Source organism: Rhinichthys klamathensis, unplaced genomic scaffold (assembly GCF_029890125.1).
Source record: "Rhinichthys klamathensis goyatoka isolate OS25496 unplaced genomic scaffold, OSU_Roscu_1.1 h1tg000310l_1, whole genome shotgun sequence".
Taxonomy (NCBI): Eukaryota; Metazoa; Chordata; class Actinopteri; order Cypriniformes; family Leuciscidae; genus Rhinichthys; species Rhinichthys klamathensis.
In genome coordinates, this window is record NW_026606828.1 from 1340550 (window position 1) to 1360646 (window position 20097).

Consider the following 20097-nt stretch of genomic DNA (forward strand, 5'->3'; position numbering starts at 1 on the left):
ACAAGTAAGGCTGGGTACAATTTAAGCTAAAACGGCTTGCCATACAGGCTGTCATTAACGGAGCACGCAAAAAACAAGCTAAACCAATGGAAGTATTTCTTGTCTCTTAACAATTCAAATATACAGTATTTGATTGTAAGCAAGCAGTTTTGGTGTAGTGTCTTTATAAAGGTATATATTTCCTCAAAACACACCTGATATACAGTAGGCCTATACACTGTAAAAAAAATGATATGCTCAATAAGTTATGACAACATATGTTTTTACATTTCTTTAACTCATCAAAATAAGTTAAGCAATTTTCAACTTTTTATGTTATACTCGTTTTTTAAAGTCAGTTTAATGTCATTTAAGTAATGACTTAAACATCCAAGTTGATCGTACTTAAAAATGTAAGGCAGCAACATTTTACAGTGTAGAAACATCTTATAGCAAAATATTTAATATATATATAGTATTTCCATTCTGTATATCTCCCATTTTACATCAATTTTAACTTACTCAATGTTACTCATGCATGTGTTTTTTGGCACAGTTGCTATGAAATTGAGCCTCATCACAGCATTTCACTGCCCACTGAACCCTGCGTAAACTGTGTAATTGACAAACTTAATCTTGGCAACATTATACACAAAATGTTGTGAAATAGAACAGTATTGTTTTATATTGCACACTATAAAATCACTAAGTGGTGTGTGCAACAAATTCAGAACAAAAAGCACATTTTAGAAAGCTTGTACTGTCCACAACAAAACATTAGCTAGGCCATGTGTGCACTTAATTTTATGAAAGAAAAAATAGCCAGACATCAAATATATGTCTCTGCAAAAGTCACCAAAGGCTAAAAAAATAAATAAAAATCGTTAGTTCATGATGTAGCAATGTTTTTGAGCTTCACCTTCAACCATGTATGCAGAAGAAGTCGTGCGTTACTTTATACCATAGCTTTGTAGAGAGAGGAGAGAGAGAGAGAGAGAGAGAGAGAGAGAGAGAGAGAGAGAGAGAGAGAGAGAGAGAGAGAGAGAGAGAGAGAGAGAGAGAGAGAGAGAGAGAGAGAGAGAGAGAGAGAGAGAGAGAGAGAGAGAGAGAGAGAGAGAGAGAGAGAGAGAGAGAGAGAGAGAGAGAGAGAGAGAGAGAGAGAGAGAGAGAGAGAGAGAGAGAGAGAGAGAGAGAGATTCCTCCGCGTTGTACAGGTTATGAATATTTAGTGCTAGAACTTGAATTGAGCGGAAGAAAGGAAGACATCACGGCTACTTTTGTTTTCGCGTTTTTGTTTTCTTCTCACACGAGTGACGAGTTAACTAGACTTTCTCAAGCGACTGGCACATTATCCGAAGAAACAGGCGTTTTATATCTGTATTCTGCAGAAAAACAATGGCTTTTATGTTTAAACACATGATAGGGGGGCAGCTAAAGGATCTTACCGGGGGTCTTGGAGAAGAAAAGCCAGAAGGAGAAAAGACCGAGGCTGCAGCAAAAGGAATGACACACGAAGAGTTTGAACAATATCAAGAACAGTTGGCGGAGGAGAAGTAAGACTCTGCATTTACTATGGTCATCATGACCAAATAATGTGATTTTAAATGTTTGATATTTTTTAACATTATCAATAAAATGTATTTTATTTGATCTTTATAATATATTCATAATTTTCCCCTCCATTTTTAGTTAGTTTGGTAATAGCAAATGAATATGATGTTATTTAAAAATATATATATATTTTTTTTAATAATTTTATAAATATTTTATAAATAATTGGTTTTAATTTTATTTTCAGATACATTTTCAGACATTTATTTTATTATATATATATATATATATATATATATATTCCACTTTACAAAAAAAGGAGGCTCCTCCCAGACACAGATGAATGTTATTAAATGAGAACCTGGTTGAATCCCACAATAACAATTATTTTTAAACATATAATTATATATATATATATATATATATATATATATATATATATATATATATATATATATATATATATATATATATATATATATATATATATATATATATTACGAGGACCCTTTCCCTCCTGTTTGAATTTAATACACAAGCTGCACAGTCACTTGTTCAAATGTAATACAAGGAGATGCCAAGAAGGTCAATGTTTATCTCCAGCTTCCTGTATTTCTGTGGTTTAATCAATAGTGCATGTCACCTTGCTCTCCAGATCCGTGTTTCTCTAGTTTGGCCTTGAGGACAGTGACTCCTCTGCAGAAATGCACATGCAGCTGTTTTTTGTCTATTGTGTGCATTTTTGAATGGCATCGTATTACATTGTCCTAGACATAAAAAAGTTCAAATGCACACTGAACACAATTTCATATTGATAATATTATGATGATTGAATATTGATATCAATTATACATTTCAGGGAATCATGTTTAAGCTAAATATCTTTTTATTAAAAAAAAAAAAAGTTTTACGTTTCAAACTAGCTTCTATTTTTCATCTAGGTTGGAGCGGGATACCAGCTTTGCCCAGAAGAAGGCTGAACGGGCCACAGTCAGGAGCCACTTCAGGGAAAAATATCGTCTTCCAAAAGTAAACATCGCTTTAATAAAATGCACTGTATGAACCATTGTTATTTCATTATTAACTTGTACTTTTTATTTACAGAGTGAACTGGACGACACACAAATTCAGGCTGCGGCAGACGACGTGGAGTTGCCCACAGAACTGGCCAAGATGATCGCTGAAGACAACCAGGAGGAGGAGAACAAGCAGTCTGTCCTGGGTCAGCTGACCAACATTCAGAACGTAGATATTGATCAGTTAAAAGAGAAGGCCCAGTCCACCCTCGAAGACATTAGACAGTCGGCTGAAAAGTGTGATGTCATGTAATCCAGCCAGGCACACGAGCACCCCAGAGTTGGACTGCTAATTGAGGATCATGTGTTTCGTCGGCTCCGATGACTTCAGGGAGAATATAGGGAATAAATCAGAAACATAAACAGCATGCCTAATGAGATGCTTTGTGAAAGACAAGCTCCTACCCGAAGCCAAGCAATCATATATAAATTTGAAATGTTTGTTAATATCGCAAATAATGTTTGCCACACTGTATACATTGTCTTAAGGCAATAATTATCAGTTAACATCTTTCTACTTGTTGTTCTTTAGTGCTTAAAATGTTATATTTATTTATATGTGATTGACTATTCTACATCTACTTTAAATTAGCCAGAAAATGTTACAAAATACAGTATTCCTGTCATATTAATAATAAGTAGAAAATACGCAATTGCTTAAATTATACTATTAAACTACAGTATTTATGTATTTGAACCTTTTTATGTACTCAGTATATTGATGTATTTACGTGAAGTGTGTAGGTAAAACATGAATTGTTATTTTTTAGGTGAAAGAGAACCTAAATATAGACTTGTAAACAGTATTTTTTTACATTTCTTTTTGTATACATTTTATTTATTTGATGTCAGTCAGGGTTGACTTACATTTGTTGACTATAATAAATGTTAACTGAAATAAAATATTAAAAACAATTAAACTTATTTTATTTCAGCTTCCTTGTTGCTCATTTACTACATTTACTATTATTCTAAAATAAATTAAAGTACTAAAATAAATAAAACTGAAATAAAAACTAAGTAACGTTAGACAGTTTAATTTGAATCAATAAGGGAACCACTGTAAAAAGTCGATGTTTTCTTAGACTCATTTGTGTAACGCAACTGAGCTGGTGCACCAGGAAAAACATTCCCTCTCCATGTGTCATTCAATCGATGTTTGAAATTCACACACGTGACGGAAACGTCGATGGACACCGAAGCGGATCTCTTTTATCGTCAGCTGCCCAAAGTGGTAGGAAACACAAAAATAGATCCGTTAATAAAACAGAGATGATCTTTTAATGAGCTCATCCCAATTATTTATTTATATACATTAATAAAAATAGATAATGAAGTCAAATACAGTGTTTATTTTTCATTCAGGAGCTGCACGCGCATCTCAACGGATCAGTCAGTTTTGAGATTATGGAGACGCTGATTCAGCGCAAGCCGCATCTGAACATTGAGCACAACATGACCGCCATCCGCCGCGGACAGCGCCGAACACTGGACGAGTCCGTATCAAACACCTGCACACTTCAAATGAACAGACTCGGGTTTATAATGTTTTGACAATTACAAACATGTAACGTTAGTGCTGAAAATAAATTTGAAATACGTTTGAAATAGCACACTCTCACTCTGAGTAGGTACTTTTGAAAAACCAAAAACACCTAACGTTACTTCTCGACCGTCAAAGACGTTCGTTCTATGTAGTATTAATGTGTGTAGAATGAATTTAATCCATACTTACTACATCCGTCAAGTTGTCAACGTCATTTATTTAGTTTTTAGTTCTGTAATTACAGTCAAATACAGTACAAGAACGTACAATACAGAGAATGTGAGATAAAGAACAAAACAACAACAATAATACAGAATAAACAACAGCTATGAAAAGCTTACAAACAAAAATGTAACATTAGGCTGAGACATGAATTAGACTTTCGGTATTTGTATTGTTTTCATAAGTAAGTTTCTTATTCTGGGTTCTCATGTTCCAAAAGGTCCTTAAAATGTTATGTAAGTTTTTTTTGTTTGGTTAATTAGTTATTCTTGACTTGGGAATGTAACATTTTTGCTAAAATAATTAAAGTATTAATGAGGTGATTTTGTTTTCAGTAAAATAGTAAGGTTTTAAGGTTCTACATTTAAAGCTTTTTTCCCCCTGCCATGTCCAATTTTAAAGTTGATATCATGGACTGATATCCACATACAATATATATATATATATATATATACACACACACACACACCCACACACAGTGCTGCAGTGCATTTACAGGATAATATTGATTAATAATTCTGTATTTTATTTATTTATTTTAGAAATAAAATATTTATAAGGTAATGTCCAGATGCTGTGCTATGATATGGTAAGGTTTAAGCCATTTTGATTTACGTGGAGGATTATTTATCAAAGAAGGAGTGACCATTAAAAGTCGGGCATTTGTGACCTTCAGTTGTATCGCTTCACTGCCATTCACAACTCCTCCCTGACGTCTCATGGGATAGTAAATTGACCATTTGCCAGAAGTAGTTTATTTGGGTAATTTTTTGACTACCATTTTATGAATACTGTGAAAAGTACATAGGCCTACTTCTTGAATCACTGTTTTTTCCTAACTAAAAAAGAGTAGGAATGTATACATATTTGGATGAAGACATTGCTTGTTTGCCAACTAGATTAGTACACACTATCCCCGGTTTAGTCCCAGACTAAAATGCATGTTTGAGCTGTTTTAACTGAAAGAAACTTGTACTGATACCTTTAATATGCCAGTGCCATTGTTTTGTCTCAAGTTGCACACCAGTGATGTTTTTTTCTAAGGCACATTTATAAAAGCTACGTAAATGTTCTAATTGAACTAAGGCGTAATCATGGCTTAATCTAAGCCTTGTCTGTGAAACCGGGGCATAGTGTACTAGTCTAAATCCTGATGTTACGAGTGAGCTTTTAAATTAGTGTATCTCTCCATCAGGTGTTTTCAAGTGTTTAAAGTGATTCATCAACTGGTTGATTCAGAAGAGGACATCCTAATGGTAAAGCAACATTTGCTCAAAGTTTTATTCTTTTACATGTATAAGAATAAATTAAAAAAAAAGGAATTATTCTTATTAAATAGGTTGCTAAAGCAGTCATTCAAGAGTTTGCGGCAGATGGCGTAAAATACTTGGAGTTGCGTAGCACGCCACGGGAAGTGACTGAAACGGGTACTGGAAGCAATTCATATGTCAAACAATTATTAGCAGCTCATTTCTGCTTATTGTTGACATTTATTTTTGTCACAAAAAGGTCTCACTAAACAAAGATACATTGAAACTGTGCTGGAAGCCATCCGGCAGTGTAAACAAGAGGAAGTTGACATTGATGTCAGGTAATGTTTAAATATTAATTCTGTATTTTCTAGATGTTTTCGTGGTCACCTACTGCACGCTTGAATTTTTGAACAGGTTTCTCGTGGCTGTGGACCGCAGACACGGGCCTGAGGTTGCAATGGAGACCGTGAAGCTGGCAGAAGACTTCCTGCTCTCCAGTGATGGAATAGTAGTCGGACTTGACCTCAGTGGAGATCCAACCGTGAGTTCAGATTGCAATAGCATCATACTCCACTTGTTTCTGGGCTGCAGTCTCCATATCTTTGATCATACAGGTCGGTCATGGAAAAGACTTGCTCTCTGCACTTCAGAAAGCCAAGAACTGCGGTCTGAAGTTGGCTCTACACCTCTCAGAGGTCAGAGCACATGGAAACATCTCCATATCGTAAGTTTGTTTTGGTATGAATGCTTTTACGTGGTTTACGCCAGAGTTTGTGTGTATTTCAGGTTCCTGGTCAGAGAGATGAGTCCGAGCTGTTGTTGAACTTGCCTCCTGATAGAATCGGCCACGGAACCTTCCTACATCCTGAGGTCGGTGGATCGGACAGTCTTGTGGAGAAAGTTTGCAAACAAAATATTCCTATTGGTACGAGTTTTCCATCTTAATTCCAAAATTGCATACTTGAACTTTAAAGAATTATTTTTAAAACTGTTTTACTATTTTATTTTTGTTATTAACTATTTTAGGTTTTTTATATAGTGTTCTATTGTTTTTCCGAAATTGCATACTTAAACTTTAAAGAATTATTTTTAAAACTTTTTTTTTTTTGGGACAAGTTTTCCATCGTAATTCCAAAACGAAATACTTTAAAGAAACTTTAAAGAATATTTTTAAATAGTTTAATATCTTTATTTCTGAACTTCAGATAACACTATTTTATGTTATTAACTATGTTATTAAGTGTATTTTAAGTGTATTATTGTAAATCGAACACTAATATTATAAATCTATTATAAACTTTAAATAAATATTTTTTAAACTTTTATTGTACTATTTTTGATTTAATTTGATTTTCCGTCATAATTCCACAATTACTTGCTTTATATATATATATATATATATATATATATATATATACTATACTTGCTAGATTATATATACACTCACCGGCCACTTTATTAGGTACCCCATGCTAGTAACGGGTTGGACCCCCTTTTGCCTTCAGAACTGCCTCAATTCTTCGTGGCATAGATTCAACAAGGTGCTGGAAGCATTCCTCAGGGAGTTTGGTCCATATTGACATGATGGCATCACACAGTTGCCGCAGATTTGTCGGCTGCACATCCATGATGCGAATCTCCCGTTCCACCACATCCCAAAGATGCTCTATTGGGTTGAGATCTGGTGACTGTGGAGGCCATTTTAGTACAGTGAACTCATTGTCATGTTCAAGAAACCAATTTGAAATGATTAGAGCTTTGTGACATGGTGGAAGTAGCCATCAGAGGATGGGTACATGGTGGCCATAAAGGGATGGACATGGTCAGAAACAATGCTCAGGTAGGCCGTGGCATTTAAACGATGCCCAATTGGCACTAAGGGGCCTAAAGTGTGCCAGGAAAACATCCCCCACACCATTACACCACCACCACCAGCCTGCACAGTGGTAACAAGGCATGATGGTTCCATGTTCTCATTCTGTTTACGCCAAATTCTGACTCTAACATCTGAATGTCTCAACAGAAATCGAGACTCATCAGACCAGGCAACATTTTTCCAGTCTTCAACTGTTCAATTTTGGTGAGCTCTTGCAAATTGTAGCCTCTTTTTCCTATTTGTAGTGGAGATGAGTGGTACCCGGTGGAGTCTTCTGCTGTTGTAGCCCATCCGCCTCAAGGTTGTGCGTGTTGTGGCTTCACAAATGCTTTGCTGCATACCTCGGTTGTAACGAGTGGTTATTTCAGTCACTGTTGCCCTTCTATCAGCTCGAACCAGTCTGGCCATTCTCCTCTGACCTCTGGCATCAACAAGGCATTTCCGCCCACAGAACTGCCGCTCACTGGATGTTTTTTCTTTTTCGGACCATTCTCTGTAAACCCTAGAGATGGTTGTGCGTGAAAATCCCAGTAGATTAGCAGTTTCTGAAATACTCAGACCAGCCCTTCTGGCACCAACAATCATGCCACGTTCAAAGTCACTCAAATCACCTTTCTTCCCCATACTGATGCTTGGTTTGAACTGCAGGAGATTGTCTTGACCATGTCTACATGCCTAAATGCACTGAGTTGCCGCCATGTGATTGGCTGCTTAGAAATTAAGTGTTAACGAGCAGTTGGACAGGTGTACCTAATAAAGTGGCCGGTGAGTGTATATATCTAGTGTTCTATTAGAATTCCCGTTCATGTTTTACAGAGCTGTGTTTGACCTCTAATGTCAAAGGTCAAACAGTGCCTTCATATGAGAAGCATCACTTCCAGTACTGGTATAAGCGAGGACACCCATGTGTTCTCTGCGTGAGTTCCCCCTAACACACACACACACATACACACTATTATGTAGTTCAGACACTTTTTAAATGAATGCAAAGGAACTTTTTTTAAAAAGTGTTTATAAATTCTATTAGAAAATAACACTATGCCTGTTGCTCCTCCTGTCCCGTCAGACGGATGATAAGGGTGTGTTCTGCACGGATCTCTCTCAGGAGTACCAGCTGGCTGCCTCCACCTTTGGTTTGACTCAGGAGGCCATGTGGAATCTCTCCCAGCAGGCCATTGGATACACCTTCGCCCCTGAGCCAATCAAAAATATGCTGGAGAAGAAATGGGCGGAGCTCAAACAGCAGATTCTCCAATGAGGAATGACTGCTGTAAACTTCACCAACAGTCCTACCTCAGAGAGCCGAAACGGTGGCTTTTCATAAAACGAAGGCACGTTGTTGCAGCTAATGTCGGTTTCCTCAATTTCAAAGCACACGCTGCATTAATATCTGAACTAACATATAAACTACCTGTGTTGTGTGAAACAGAGTTTGACTGTTTAAATTAAATTGATTTGAATATTTATCATAGACTATTGAAGGTTTCTGGAATATAAATATTGTTATTTTTAATATTGGATATTAATACAACAATTTTAAATATACGTTTATTAATTACACAGCTTCTATGAAAGTGGTCTATTTCATTTTACATTTTCAATACAATTTTTGTTGTTGCTTCTTAATAAATACTCCATATTTGGGGGAAAAAAGTTCTTAACATTCTTATTTTCATATGTTGCGCAGTCAGTATCTGGTTGGATGAAAACAGAAGTAGAAAATCTGTTTAATTCTCTTGCTCATGGGCTCATGCAACGTTTTGGTGTGTTTTTGCTCCAGTTAAAGGGTTAGTTCACCCAAATGTTGGTAACCCAAATGTTTATGGGCCCCATTGACTTCCATGGTTTTTTTTTTTTTTTTCTACTATGGAAGTCAATGGCTACCATCAACTGTCTGGTTATCAACATTATTCAAAATATCTTCTTTTGTGTTCAGCAGAAGAAAGAAACTTGGAACAACTTGAGGGTAAGGGGGCAAAATTTTCTCCATTGTTTGTTATTTTGATTTTCCATCAAACGCTGAAACGAAATATGGAGCGTAAAAAGTTTCTGTGACTACGAAGAGATTGATTTTTTTATTTAGGTAAGCACAGGAGTTTATGATTGGTTATTTGTTACTTTATCGTTTCACAATGCCAGGTTAAAGAAGATTAGGCCACTATATAAAAGGCAAATTGTCACTTTTTAAAGCACACTGCATTCATTTCTGAAATACTATATAAACTTCCGCTAACACTTTACAATAAGGTCTCATTTGTTAACATTAGTTAATGCATAAACTAACCATGAGCAATATATATTTTACGGCATTTATTCGCCTTTATATGTTCACAGTGCATTAACTAATGTTAACAGATACAGCATTTGATCTTAAAAATGTATTATTAAATGTTGAGATAAACATTAGCTGATTTCCATTACACGAGAGTAGATGTTAAAACTTGCTGATTTGTACTCGGCTTTCGCCAAGATAAGCAAAACTAAGACGAAGCTTTACAGTAAACTATGCTTCTAAAATTAACACATTTGGAAGCATTGTTTGTTGTTCATGTTAACTAATATTGTTAACAAATGAAACCTTACTGTAAAGCGTTGCCAAACTGCTTTGTGAAACAGAGATGTGGTCTGTTTAAATTAATTTTAATATTATAACAGTTAATAATTAATATTATAAATTATTATAGATTATTGAAGGTTTCTTGAATATTACTATTGGATATTAATACAGTAATATCAAATATATGTTTATTCATTACATAAGCCAGTGTGAACGTGATCTATTTTATATTCTTAGAGGATAAAACTGGATGTTGCATTTTTTGCATGAAATAAAAAAAATCACAGTAGTTGCACAGCTGTGTATTGTAAACAACCAAAAGGTTTTACCATTAGAGGGCAGCAATTCATTATAAATGTTCCTTATCACAAACTGCAAAGTGATTCTGGTTTCTCTCCTGGCTGGATCACGGTACACAGCTCAGATCTCGGACATGTTAAAGGTTTGGTTAAGCTGTATATCCACCTTTTTATATCCTCAAATATCTTCTGTCTCCTCTAGTGTCAGAGCTAAAAAAAAAAAAAAAAAAGTGTATGTGATAGCTTAGCATGCAGTTAAAGTCACCGTAAAATAAAAATGTTCAAATCTTGTTTTATTTTTTAATGGAATAATGCCGTAGCCTATTAATTATAAATGATTTATCCGTGCTTGCCTCTATTTTATTTAAGTCATATGCTCTCATAATCTTTAATCAAAATAACTTCCACTCCCTCTTGCAGCAACATCTTTTCTGATGACATGTTTATTGGCGTGAGGGCGGCACAATCTGTCACTCACATGAGATCGACCAATAACAAACCACAACCGCCTAGTCATCCAATCAATTCCCCATGCACAAAATCAAGTCCGGCCCTACATTTTTGAACCCACTGGTTTAGTCCTCGATTTCATGCCAGGCTTTTGAGGGGAATCTATAATAAGGATGAGTAGCCTACAGAATGGACGGTGCATGATCATGTAAACACCTGAAATTATTTCTCCCTGAGGTTTCCTCAAGAAGTCCTAAATAGTATCATTTTTTGTGTTTGTGTTTCATACTGGGTAAAATCAATGTCAAAATGCGTTTTCAGCTCCATCTAGGACGGTGGTGTCAAATTACAGGAGAGACCGGGGCTAGTTGTCACACTTTTCTGTCCGCAACTATTCAAAAGTTTGGGGTCTGTAAGATTTTTTATTTTTTAAAAGAAATTATTACGCAAGGATGCAATAAATTGATCAAAAGTGACAGTAAAGACATTTACATGGTTATAAAATAATTATATTTCAAGTAAACGCTGTTCGTTTGAACTTTCTGTTCATCAAATAATCCACAAAAAACATTTAGCAGCACAACTGTTTTCAACATTGATAATAAGAAGAAATCAGCATATTAGAATGATTTCTGAAGAATCATGTGACACTGAAGACTGGAGTAATGATGACGAAAATGTAGCTTAACCATCAGGAATAAATTACATTTTAAAATATTTTAAATTGTAATAGCCTAATACTTATGATGAACATAAGAGACATCTTTCAAAAACATTTAAAAAAACTGTACTGACCCCGAACATTTCCATTGTTCTTACCCACAGCCAGTCTGCAAATGACCTTTTTGTTTGCTGTTTTTGTGATTGTATCTGTTTGCTTAAAGAGTTGACCTCCTATTGTATCTTTTAACAAGTCACATTTGTCATTTATTCAGTCGTAGCTTTAGGGCCTCTGTGCCCAGTAAATGTAAAGGGCAGAGGTCAAATAATCCAGTCAATACTCAACACAACTCGTATTATCATCTTCGACAATGACACCTGCACGTTTAGCACATAATTATGCATCTGCTGTAGGAAAAACAGTTGTATTAAGTTTTAATCTCCTCAAATTAGTCTGGTCAGCTCGAGACAATTTATGCTTATTTAGTAGCTTTTTATCAATGCGTCTTTGTTCATTCATATTACAATAAGACAGATAAAATGTTAATGACCTATTGACCTAATGTGTTTATGGATGGTGACCTCCAGCAATTTCCTTCCTCTTCAATCATTGCTTGCTGTGTTGCTCATTTATGTTGTTTTATAATGACTTTATCATGGATTTTGTCTGTTATTGGTTTAATACTCATTGCGAAACCTCTGAGAGGTTTTTAGATGTGATAATTTCCTTTGCTTGGCTAAAACAGCCACATGACGCTGGCAGCTGTCCAGTGAGATATTCCACAGAGGCGTATCTTCTTCACAAGGCCTCTGTTATGTTGCTTGTGTTTGGAAAGCATATTTGACAAGCGGGTGATGATGCCAGACACACACAAACTACAAAGCTTGTCTTGCTGATATTACCTCAACAATGCCCAGATGCATGTGTTCTGTTAGCAAGAGCTTTGACTCCTTTTGTCTGCAAAAGCAGACTTTTTTTTTTTTCGAAAGCTTGAGATCTTCTGATTTTGGTTTTCTGAAATTGGTGATCCTCCTCTATTTCACACAAAATGGCTTTAATGTTCCCAAAATTCACTGCTGATGTCTAATCTCCTCTGTTTCATACTTTGAAAACTAGTTTGCATTTTTCTCTGATGCAAACATATAAGCAGAGTCACCAAATCCGACAGGGCAGATTAACAGGTTACCGAAATCTCTGTTACCCTCCTCTATTTAATGAGGTAAGTGCAGATAAGTTTGTGATTGGTTGTTTGTTTTCATTTCACAATGCATGTTAAAGAAGACTAAAGAAAATGAATGGCAGTTTTATTGGACAGCATATTATTCATGTAATTAGCACAACATTGCATTGTGTAATCATAGATCACAGATACTGCATTCATTGTGCTGTTTTCCTGCTGGGTTGGAAGATTATTATTGTACAATTACAAGTTGCAACTGTGCCCACGCTTTTCCTTCACTTCTGAGTTGCCCAGGGTGATGATTTGTTTTGAAACAACCTTGCAAAATGAGCACCATGCAGAGGTGTCTTGAGAACGCCTTGGCTGCCCTTTCAGGCTCCTTAAAGTCACTGTAGCATGTAATTGTGGCAGGAGTGCCAGCGAAAGAGAATTGGATGATAGAATGTATTGGTGCAAACTGGGTTTTCAACAGTAATAGATGCCTCTTAATAAAGGCTGTGCAATTTTGTGTTCAATAACAATCCAGTTTTCACCCTGGAAATTGACCCAGTGGTATGAACAGTGGAAAATACTTGTTGCTAGGAAAAAACTTCAGGTGTAGATTGTTTGAGCAATCTATATATCTATCCATCCATCCGTCCGTCTGTCCATCGTTCCGTCCATCTGTCTGTCTATCTATCTATCGTTCCATCCACCCATTGTTCCGTCCATCTGTCTGTCTATCTATCGTTCCATCCATCATTCCGTCCGTCTATCTATCTATCCACCCATTGTTCCGTCCATCTGTCTGTCTATCCAACGTTCTACACTCTAAAGTGTTTAAACCCAAAGTTGGGTCAAATATGGACAAACCCAACCGTTGGGTTAAGTCTTATATTTAAATTTTTAACCCAATAGTTGGGTTTGTCCATATTTGACCCAACTTTGGGTTTAAACAACCCAGCATTTTTTAGAGTGTATCCATCCATCCATCCATCCATCCATCCATCCATCTATCCATCTATCCATCTATCTACCATCCACCCATCCATCGTTCCATCTGTCTGTCTATCTATCTATCGATATTAACCATCCATCCATCTGTATATCTGTCTATCTGTCCATCTATCTATCTATCGTTCCGTCCGTCTATCTATCTATCCACCCATTGTTCCGTCCATCTGTCTGTCTATCTAACGTTCTATCTATTATCTATCCATCCATATATCTACCATCCACCCATCCATCGTTCCATCTGTCTGTCTATCTATATCGTTCTATATATTAACCATCCATCCATCCATCTCTCTATCTATCTATCTATCTATCTATCTATCTATCTATCTATCTATCTATCTATCTATCTATCTATCTATCTATCTATCTATCTATCTATCTATCTATCTATCTATCTATCTATCTATCCATTGTTCTGACTGTCTATCCATCCACCCACCCATCGTTTCGTCTATCAGTATATCTATCATTCTTTCTATCGTTTTATCTATCCATCCATCCATCGTTCTGTCCGTCTGTCTTCATCCATCCATCTATCGTTCTATCCATCAATCCATCGTTCCGTTCGTCTGTCTGTCGTTCTATCTATCTATCGTTCTATCCATCAATTCATCCATCCATTGTTCCGTCCGTCTGTCTATCTTTCTATCCACCCATCCATCCAAATGCATTCACAATAGTGAGTTTTGTGTATTTGTCTTTACTACAGAAACAGGGCTTTGGTGATATTATTGACTCATGTAGATTTGTCACAGGTGTTTTCATCCGTGTTCCTAAATGAGGTGAGCTACTGTCTGTTTCAGAAGATCCCTCGAGGAGCAATAGGGATTGATGTGACTGAAATTACAAAGAGCAGAAACTATCTGGGTGAGTAACATTTCAATATAAAGTTACCAAACAATCCACATAAGCTTGTCAGTGTGAAATTTCAGATTTGATATGAAGCTGTATGAATCCATGTGAGCAGGGTGAATGACTTATTGATCGCTATGGTATACTACTGTAGTGTACGTCAAGTCATATCTCATATATTTTACATGAAAAACACAGTATTTGTCTTTTGCACAAGCATCAGACTACAAAGATCTTAAGACATTACAGATATGACTATGCAGTATTGTTCAAACAATTAGAGAGTGATATAAATGCTTAATGAGATTTGTGGAAGTGCTTTAACTTTTCTGAAGCCAATAGCTTTATGTGAGGAACAGTCATTATTTCCTGAAAATTCGCCCACAACTGAGTTGAACTAGAAAATCAGATTAGTAAATTAATCATTCTTTTGAGTCAGTTTTCAGTACACCTATTGATCCCCAAATCAGATTTAACAATTCATTCAAAACCATATACATAACCACTAAAATAGTGAACTGTGAAGATAAATTTGCTATGTGCATTATCTTTTGTTCATAAACAATAAAAAATGTGGTCAAAAAAATTATATATATATACTGTATATATTTTGAGTTCCCTCCAAAATATTTTTTTAGATCTATTAAGTTATTTGCGTTTCTTCAAGGATATAATACATTTGAATATATTCAAATGGAAAATCTTCACAAGCAGTTGAAACCAGCAATCATACTGTTGCCCAAAATAGATGATCTTCCAGCAGCAAAACCCTGGAGTGCACAATGAATTCATTCTCTCTGTAGAAAACCGTTGAAGCCCACGGCATCCTCATTACAACCGACCTGCAGGTACGCCCTGAAAGGAGCAGTCTGTGTCATATTTACAGAGTTTGAGATGTTTGCTTTCTCTGATAGACTCAGGAGCTAAAAGCTATTTTGCAAAAGCAATTGTTACACACGACTTTGATAAAAACGAGAATGTCAGTGGACAGAATTCTTTATTTTAAATAAAATTTTAAACCATAAAACAGGCAAATAGAGGCCAGCAATAAATTGCATTACAATCTTATCTATCTATCTATTGTTTGTTCTATCCATCCATCTCTCTCTCTCTGTCTCGCTCTGTCTCTCTACTATCTTTAAAAAGGATGTTGATGAGCCATCTGAAAGTAGTATGGCTTATGGTCTTGGCCCACTGCTCAGCAAATGCCAGCCGAAACAATGACAGTGTCTCCAAAGTTCTGCCGACGTCTCCCAGTCCCTTAAACTGCTGCCACCTGTCAGCTCAAGATATGAAGCAAGTGGCAGATTCCCAGTGACTGGACACAAGCAGATGACATCTGTCAATTATACAGGATTTACCATGGACCTATTTACTGCCTGAGGTGACAGAGACTTACAGTGGTGACAGTACATTTTTTTATTCCTATTCTTACAGTAATTTGTTTTTTTAAAGGAGGTATAGGGGTTGTTTCAGCAGGAAGCAAAATACACATTCCAATATCTACTCAATGCTTCATGCTCACTAAAATTTAGTTAAATCCACCAAACAACTACATGGTTTCACACCATACGATACAAACATGGCTGCAGATTGTGCTGTGAATGACCGTTGGCCAATATGTAGAGCAAGATTTACTAAACCGGGCTGGTTACACTTTACTTGAAGGGGTGTGCATAAGACTGACATGACACCTTCATAATCATGACATGACACGTGTTATGAATATGAAGGACGTTTTATGCATGTTTATGACAACTGTCATTAAGTGTCATTCGCTCAATTATGACATTTTTAATGCAAATATGACATTGTTTGAGATGTCTTTGTTATGACACCTTGACATAAACCAATACATCATAACCTGTCAGTGTCTTTGTCACTACAACTTGACATTACTAAGACAACACAACCTGTCATAAACATAGCAGAATAATGATCAAACTTAAGAAACCACTTAGCTTTATTGGTTAACATTACATTAAACTGTCAGGTGGTTGGTTTTGACATTGGCTGTCATGAAGCCATTATAACTGTTTAATGACAAATTCAATTTGTACCACTGTTGAGGTCACGAAAAATATTCATGACACAGTTATAATGGACTCATGACAGACAATGTCAAAACCAACCACATGACAGTTTAACTTAATTTAATGTCAAGTTGTCATGACAAAGACACTGACAGGTTATGATGTTATGGTTTATGTCAAGGTGTCATAACAAAGACATCTTAAACAATGTCATATTTGCATTCAAAATGTCATTATTGAGCGAAAGACACTTAATGACAGTTGTCATAAACATGCATAAACCCTACTTCATATTCATGACATTTGTCATGTCATGGTTATGAAGGTGTCATGTCAGTCTTATGCACACCCCTTCAAGTAAAGTGTTACCACAGGGCTAATTAGCGAGAGAGCCTAATTCCAAAAAAGCGCTGATGGGTGTGGAAAGTTCTGCATGTGATATAGCCTACTGACAATGCACACATTTAAAGGGGTCATATAATGCCATTTTTGTACAAGCTAATATGATTCTTTAGGGTCTAAATTAAAAGTTTGTAATATACTTTAATTAAAAATTCTCATTAGTATTGTAAGAAAACACTTATTTTACCTGGTCAAAAACAGCTCTGTTTTCAGCACGCCGTTTCAGTGCATATGACTTTAAATGATCATGAGCTTTGCTGACTCCGCCTCTCTGTTCTGTGCGTACACGTTTGTAACACAATACCATAACGTGTTGTTCATTATAAACGTGGGATTATGAATTATATGGAGAACGTCGTACATAGAAAACATGCAGTAATGTACCCTGAGTGTAAACCTTAGACTCATTCATCGTGAAGCGATTTGCAAAGATATAAATATTAATATAAAGTTTAATAAAACGTTACACTCACTTCAGTTGTTCTAGAGGTTCAGCAGGAACACGAATATCTGGTACCGATTCTTTATTCAGGAGCAGCTGCTTAGCAAAACCAGCTTTATACTGATCCTCGTTTATAAAGCAGTCTGGTGAGAAATGATTCGCGCAAACATGAGAGCAGAGCAACATTGCTCGTGGGGAATATTCCCTTCGAAAACAAACTCAGCCACTGCGTCTTCAGCGGTTCGGATTTAGGAACATTAAAATGACTGTGTTCGTTATTACACCCAAGAACAGAACACCACAATCGCTTAGACACCATTCTGCTCATAGACAGTGCTCCAGCATATCAACAATGACCGCGCCGGTCCGCGTGGACTATGATTGACAGCTCTCACGAGCGAGGGCGGGTCTGTGTTGAAACGCGCCTATCAATCAACAATCGCGGGAGGGGCGTCCGACCGTGTGACGTCACACGGTCGAACGGCTCGATTTGAGGCAGGGGAAAACATATAAGGAGATTAAAACAAAACCACTGGATGGATTTTTATCATTACATGATGGTTGTGTACAGGCACTGCCAACACACATTTCAGTACAATCAACTTAAAAAAGTGCATGTACCATTATATGACCCCTTTAAGAACATAGACACAGCCGGATCATTTCCATAAAGACCAACGCAATCTATTAAGAGCAGCTCAAATTAGCATCTGATTTAAGACATGCTTTTTTGGGACGGTAAATAATGGCGCAAATACCAGTAAACTGACCTTAGTAAATCACCTTGCAATGATTCATTTAAATACTCTCCTCCCATGAATTTTGCATCTGAAAGGGAAACTACAACAAATGCATATGCAATAAGGTCAGCCATAAAAATAACTGTGTACATGCCTTTTCAGTGCTGTTTTTTCACTGTGTGTCTTTAGAAAATCCTGACAGTAGATTTTTAGTAAATCTGGCCCTTAGCCTCTAATAAATTCATTACATCCATAATGGCCAAACAATTTATGACCTTGATCTAGACTACAGCCATCAGGGCCAGTGTGTAGGCTAGAAAATATTGGAAAATATGAAAATGTTGTATCAGCACATCAGTGTAATGCTGTTGGTTATATTCCCTCAGTGCTCAACTCCATCTGGGACAAGTCAAAGGTCACAAGAGGTTGTAATACAGGTGAAATAGCGCCTGATGAGGAATGCAGTATGGGTTTACGGCCCAGTGATGTGGAGAACTGTAATATGGGCCCAGTTGTGGAGCAGGAAGGTATTGAAAAAAATTGCACACACACACAAACCTTGAGTCGCTAATGTGGCAAGGGACTCCGTAGCACCAAGAAATAGATTACATTTCAGGGTAATTGCCAAATGCACTGCTGATAATGTCTAATGACCGTCACTCTGGTGTGGGAACCCAGTGGGCAGTTTGTCTTTAGTGGGTTGAGAGTCAGAGTGCCTGTGTAACAGCAGCTCCTGCAACAGTCAAATGGAGGAATTCACCGAACAGTGACGTCAGGTAGGACAGCCACCAGACCTTTTTACTGATACAGTGAATGTTTTAGCATCTTGCTCTCCCTGGTATCCTTAAAGCTTTATTACATTGCAAACAGATTTCACATGACCATTTTTTTTACCCTCTAGTCTAAACCTTTCAAATGAAACAGGATGCGTTTGATAATGTAGCCTACTTTCAAAATATTCTCTATATCTACCGCCTCGTTGGCAGGCAAGTATTTCAATTAAAGGGGGGGTGAAATGCTGTTTCATGCATAGTGAGTTCCCTTTCGAACGGTCACTTCGTATTGCGTAGCTATACGCAGTGGGGGAAACTCCTTTTCCTCGATTTACTGAAACCTATATGTAAAACGCATTTGCAGCTGCACAGCTAGCACACTGAGCGTCTGGCACGCTCATAGGCTGTGCTGCCGCAACTGCACAACCAATGGCGCGGGCGACTCTGACATACAGCCAATGAGCTAGCTCAACGTCAGAGCCCGTCAAGGGGGTGTGGTTTAGCCTATAAAAGACCCCCGAATTCGCCATTATAGCAGATTTTACTCCTTCAGCGACAGTACACATGTCCCTGAGCTTTTTACTGTGAATTCGCCGTCGAACAAGCCTTTCAGCCTGAGCGAGCTTCTCTTCAGCAGACTTCGCCTGCACGTCGATTGTCTCCTGACGCCGTCTCACCTGTGGCTATCCGGCGACATCCTATATCCTTTATATTATTGTGATTTGTTTCAGAATGCCTCGTTCATCCTGCGCCACGTGCGGAGGCCGTCTGCAAGAGGCAGACCAACACGAGAGCTGCATTTCCTGCTTGGGTGTCGACCACGCGGAAAATGCACTCTCTGCCGGCGGATGTGCGGCCTGCGACTGCATGCCTATCTCCGTGCTGCGCAATCGGCTAGCTCTCTTTTGAGACGGCGATGCCGCTTCAACCACGCTTTCCATTCCGAGGAAGAAGAAGCGTCGCAGCCAACGGCAACCGGAGGGTATGGAGATTTGTGAACGCACGCCGGCCGCGTCCCCGCGTGCTTCACTTTCTCCGACTCAAACGCCATCACCGGTCCTGTTCACAGGAGACCAACGCCCCCCCCCACACGTGGCGGGCCTCGTCTCCTTCGGCGGATCTCTCGAGCGCGACGACACCATATCCATCGCCGCTTCTGAGGACGAATGGCCGGGCTCTCTCGACCCCGTCACCGCTTCTCAATCCGTG

General features: G+C 37.4%; 2 protein-coding genes across 3 annotated transcripts; both read left to right on the top strand.

Annotated features, from left to right (window-relative positions):
- Nucleotides 1-1194: 1194 nt before the first annotated feature.
- cplx3a (complexin 3a) lies at nt 1195-3250 on the top strand. The gene is made up of 3 exons (XM_056270977.1): nt 1195-1532; nt 2472-2559; nt 2635-3250. Exons 1-3 carry the CDS (start codon nt 1375-1377, stop codon nt 2857-2859), a joined length of 471 nt encoding a protein of 156 aa, XP_056126952.1. The 5' UTR covers nt 1195-1374; the 3' UTR covers nt 2860-3250.
- A 481-nt stretch (nt 3251-3731) lies between these two features.
- Nucleotides 3732-9061, top strand: adal (adenosine deaminase-like). Of its 2 annotated transcripts, none has more exons than XM_056270972.1 (10): nt 3732-3840; nt 3972-4144; nt 5570-5630; nt 5714-5801; nt 5884-5965; nt 6042-6168; nt 6242-6322; nt 6414-6552; nt 8320-8420; nt 8570-9061. In XM_056270972.1, the coding sequence occupies exons 1-10, from the start codon at nt 3796-3798 to the stop codon at nt 8759-8761; spliced, it is 1089 nt and encodes a 362-aa protein (XP_056126947.1). In that variant the 5' UTR covers nt 3732-3795; the 3' UTR covers nt 8762-9061. The 2 variants fall into 2 exon arrangements, with proteins under 2 accessions (XP_056126947.1, XP_056126948.1); XM_056270973.1 differs by having other exon boundaries at nt 3733-3840; nt 3972-4102.
- The last annotated feature ends 11036 nt before the right edge of the window (nt 9062-20097 follow it).

Excerpts from the sequence above, each read along its gene's own strand:
- cplx3a (XM_056270977.1), top strand. The coding sequence starts at position 1,375 with ATGGCTTTTATGTTTAAACACATGATAGGGGGGCAGCTAAAGGATCTT. Across the intron at positions 1,533-2,471 it reads GAACAGTTGGCGGAGGAGAA|GTTGGAGCGGGATACCAGCT; the intron begins GTAAGACTCTGC and ends TTTTTCATCTAG. Across the intron at positions 2,560-2,634 it reads AAAAATATCGTCTTCCAAAA|AGTGAACTGGACGACACACA; the intron begins GTAAACATCGCT and ends TTTTATTTACAG.
- adal (XM_056270972.1), top strand. The coding sequence starts at position 3,796 with ATGGACACCGAAGCGGATCTCTTTTATCGTCAGCTGCCCAAAGTG. Across the intron at positions 5,631-5,713 it reads CAGAAGAGGACATCCTAATG|GTTGCTAAAGCAGTCATTCA; the intron begins GTAAAGCAACAT and ends CTTATTAAATAG. Across the intron at positions 8,421-8,569 it reads GACACCCATGTGTTCTCTGC|ACGGATGATAAGGGTGTGTT; the intron begins GTGAGTTCCCCC and ends CTGTCCCGTCAG.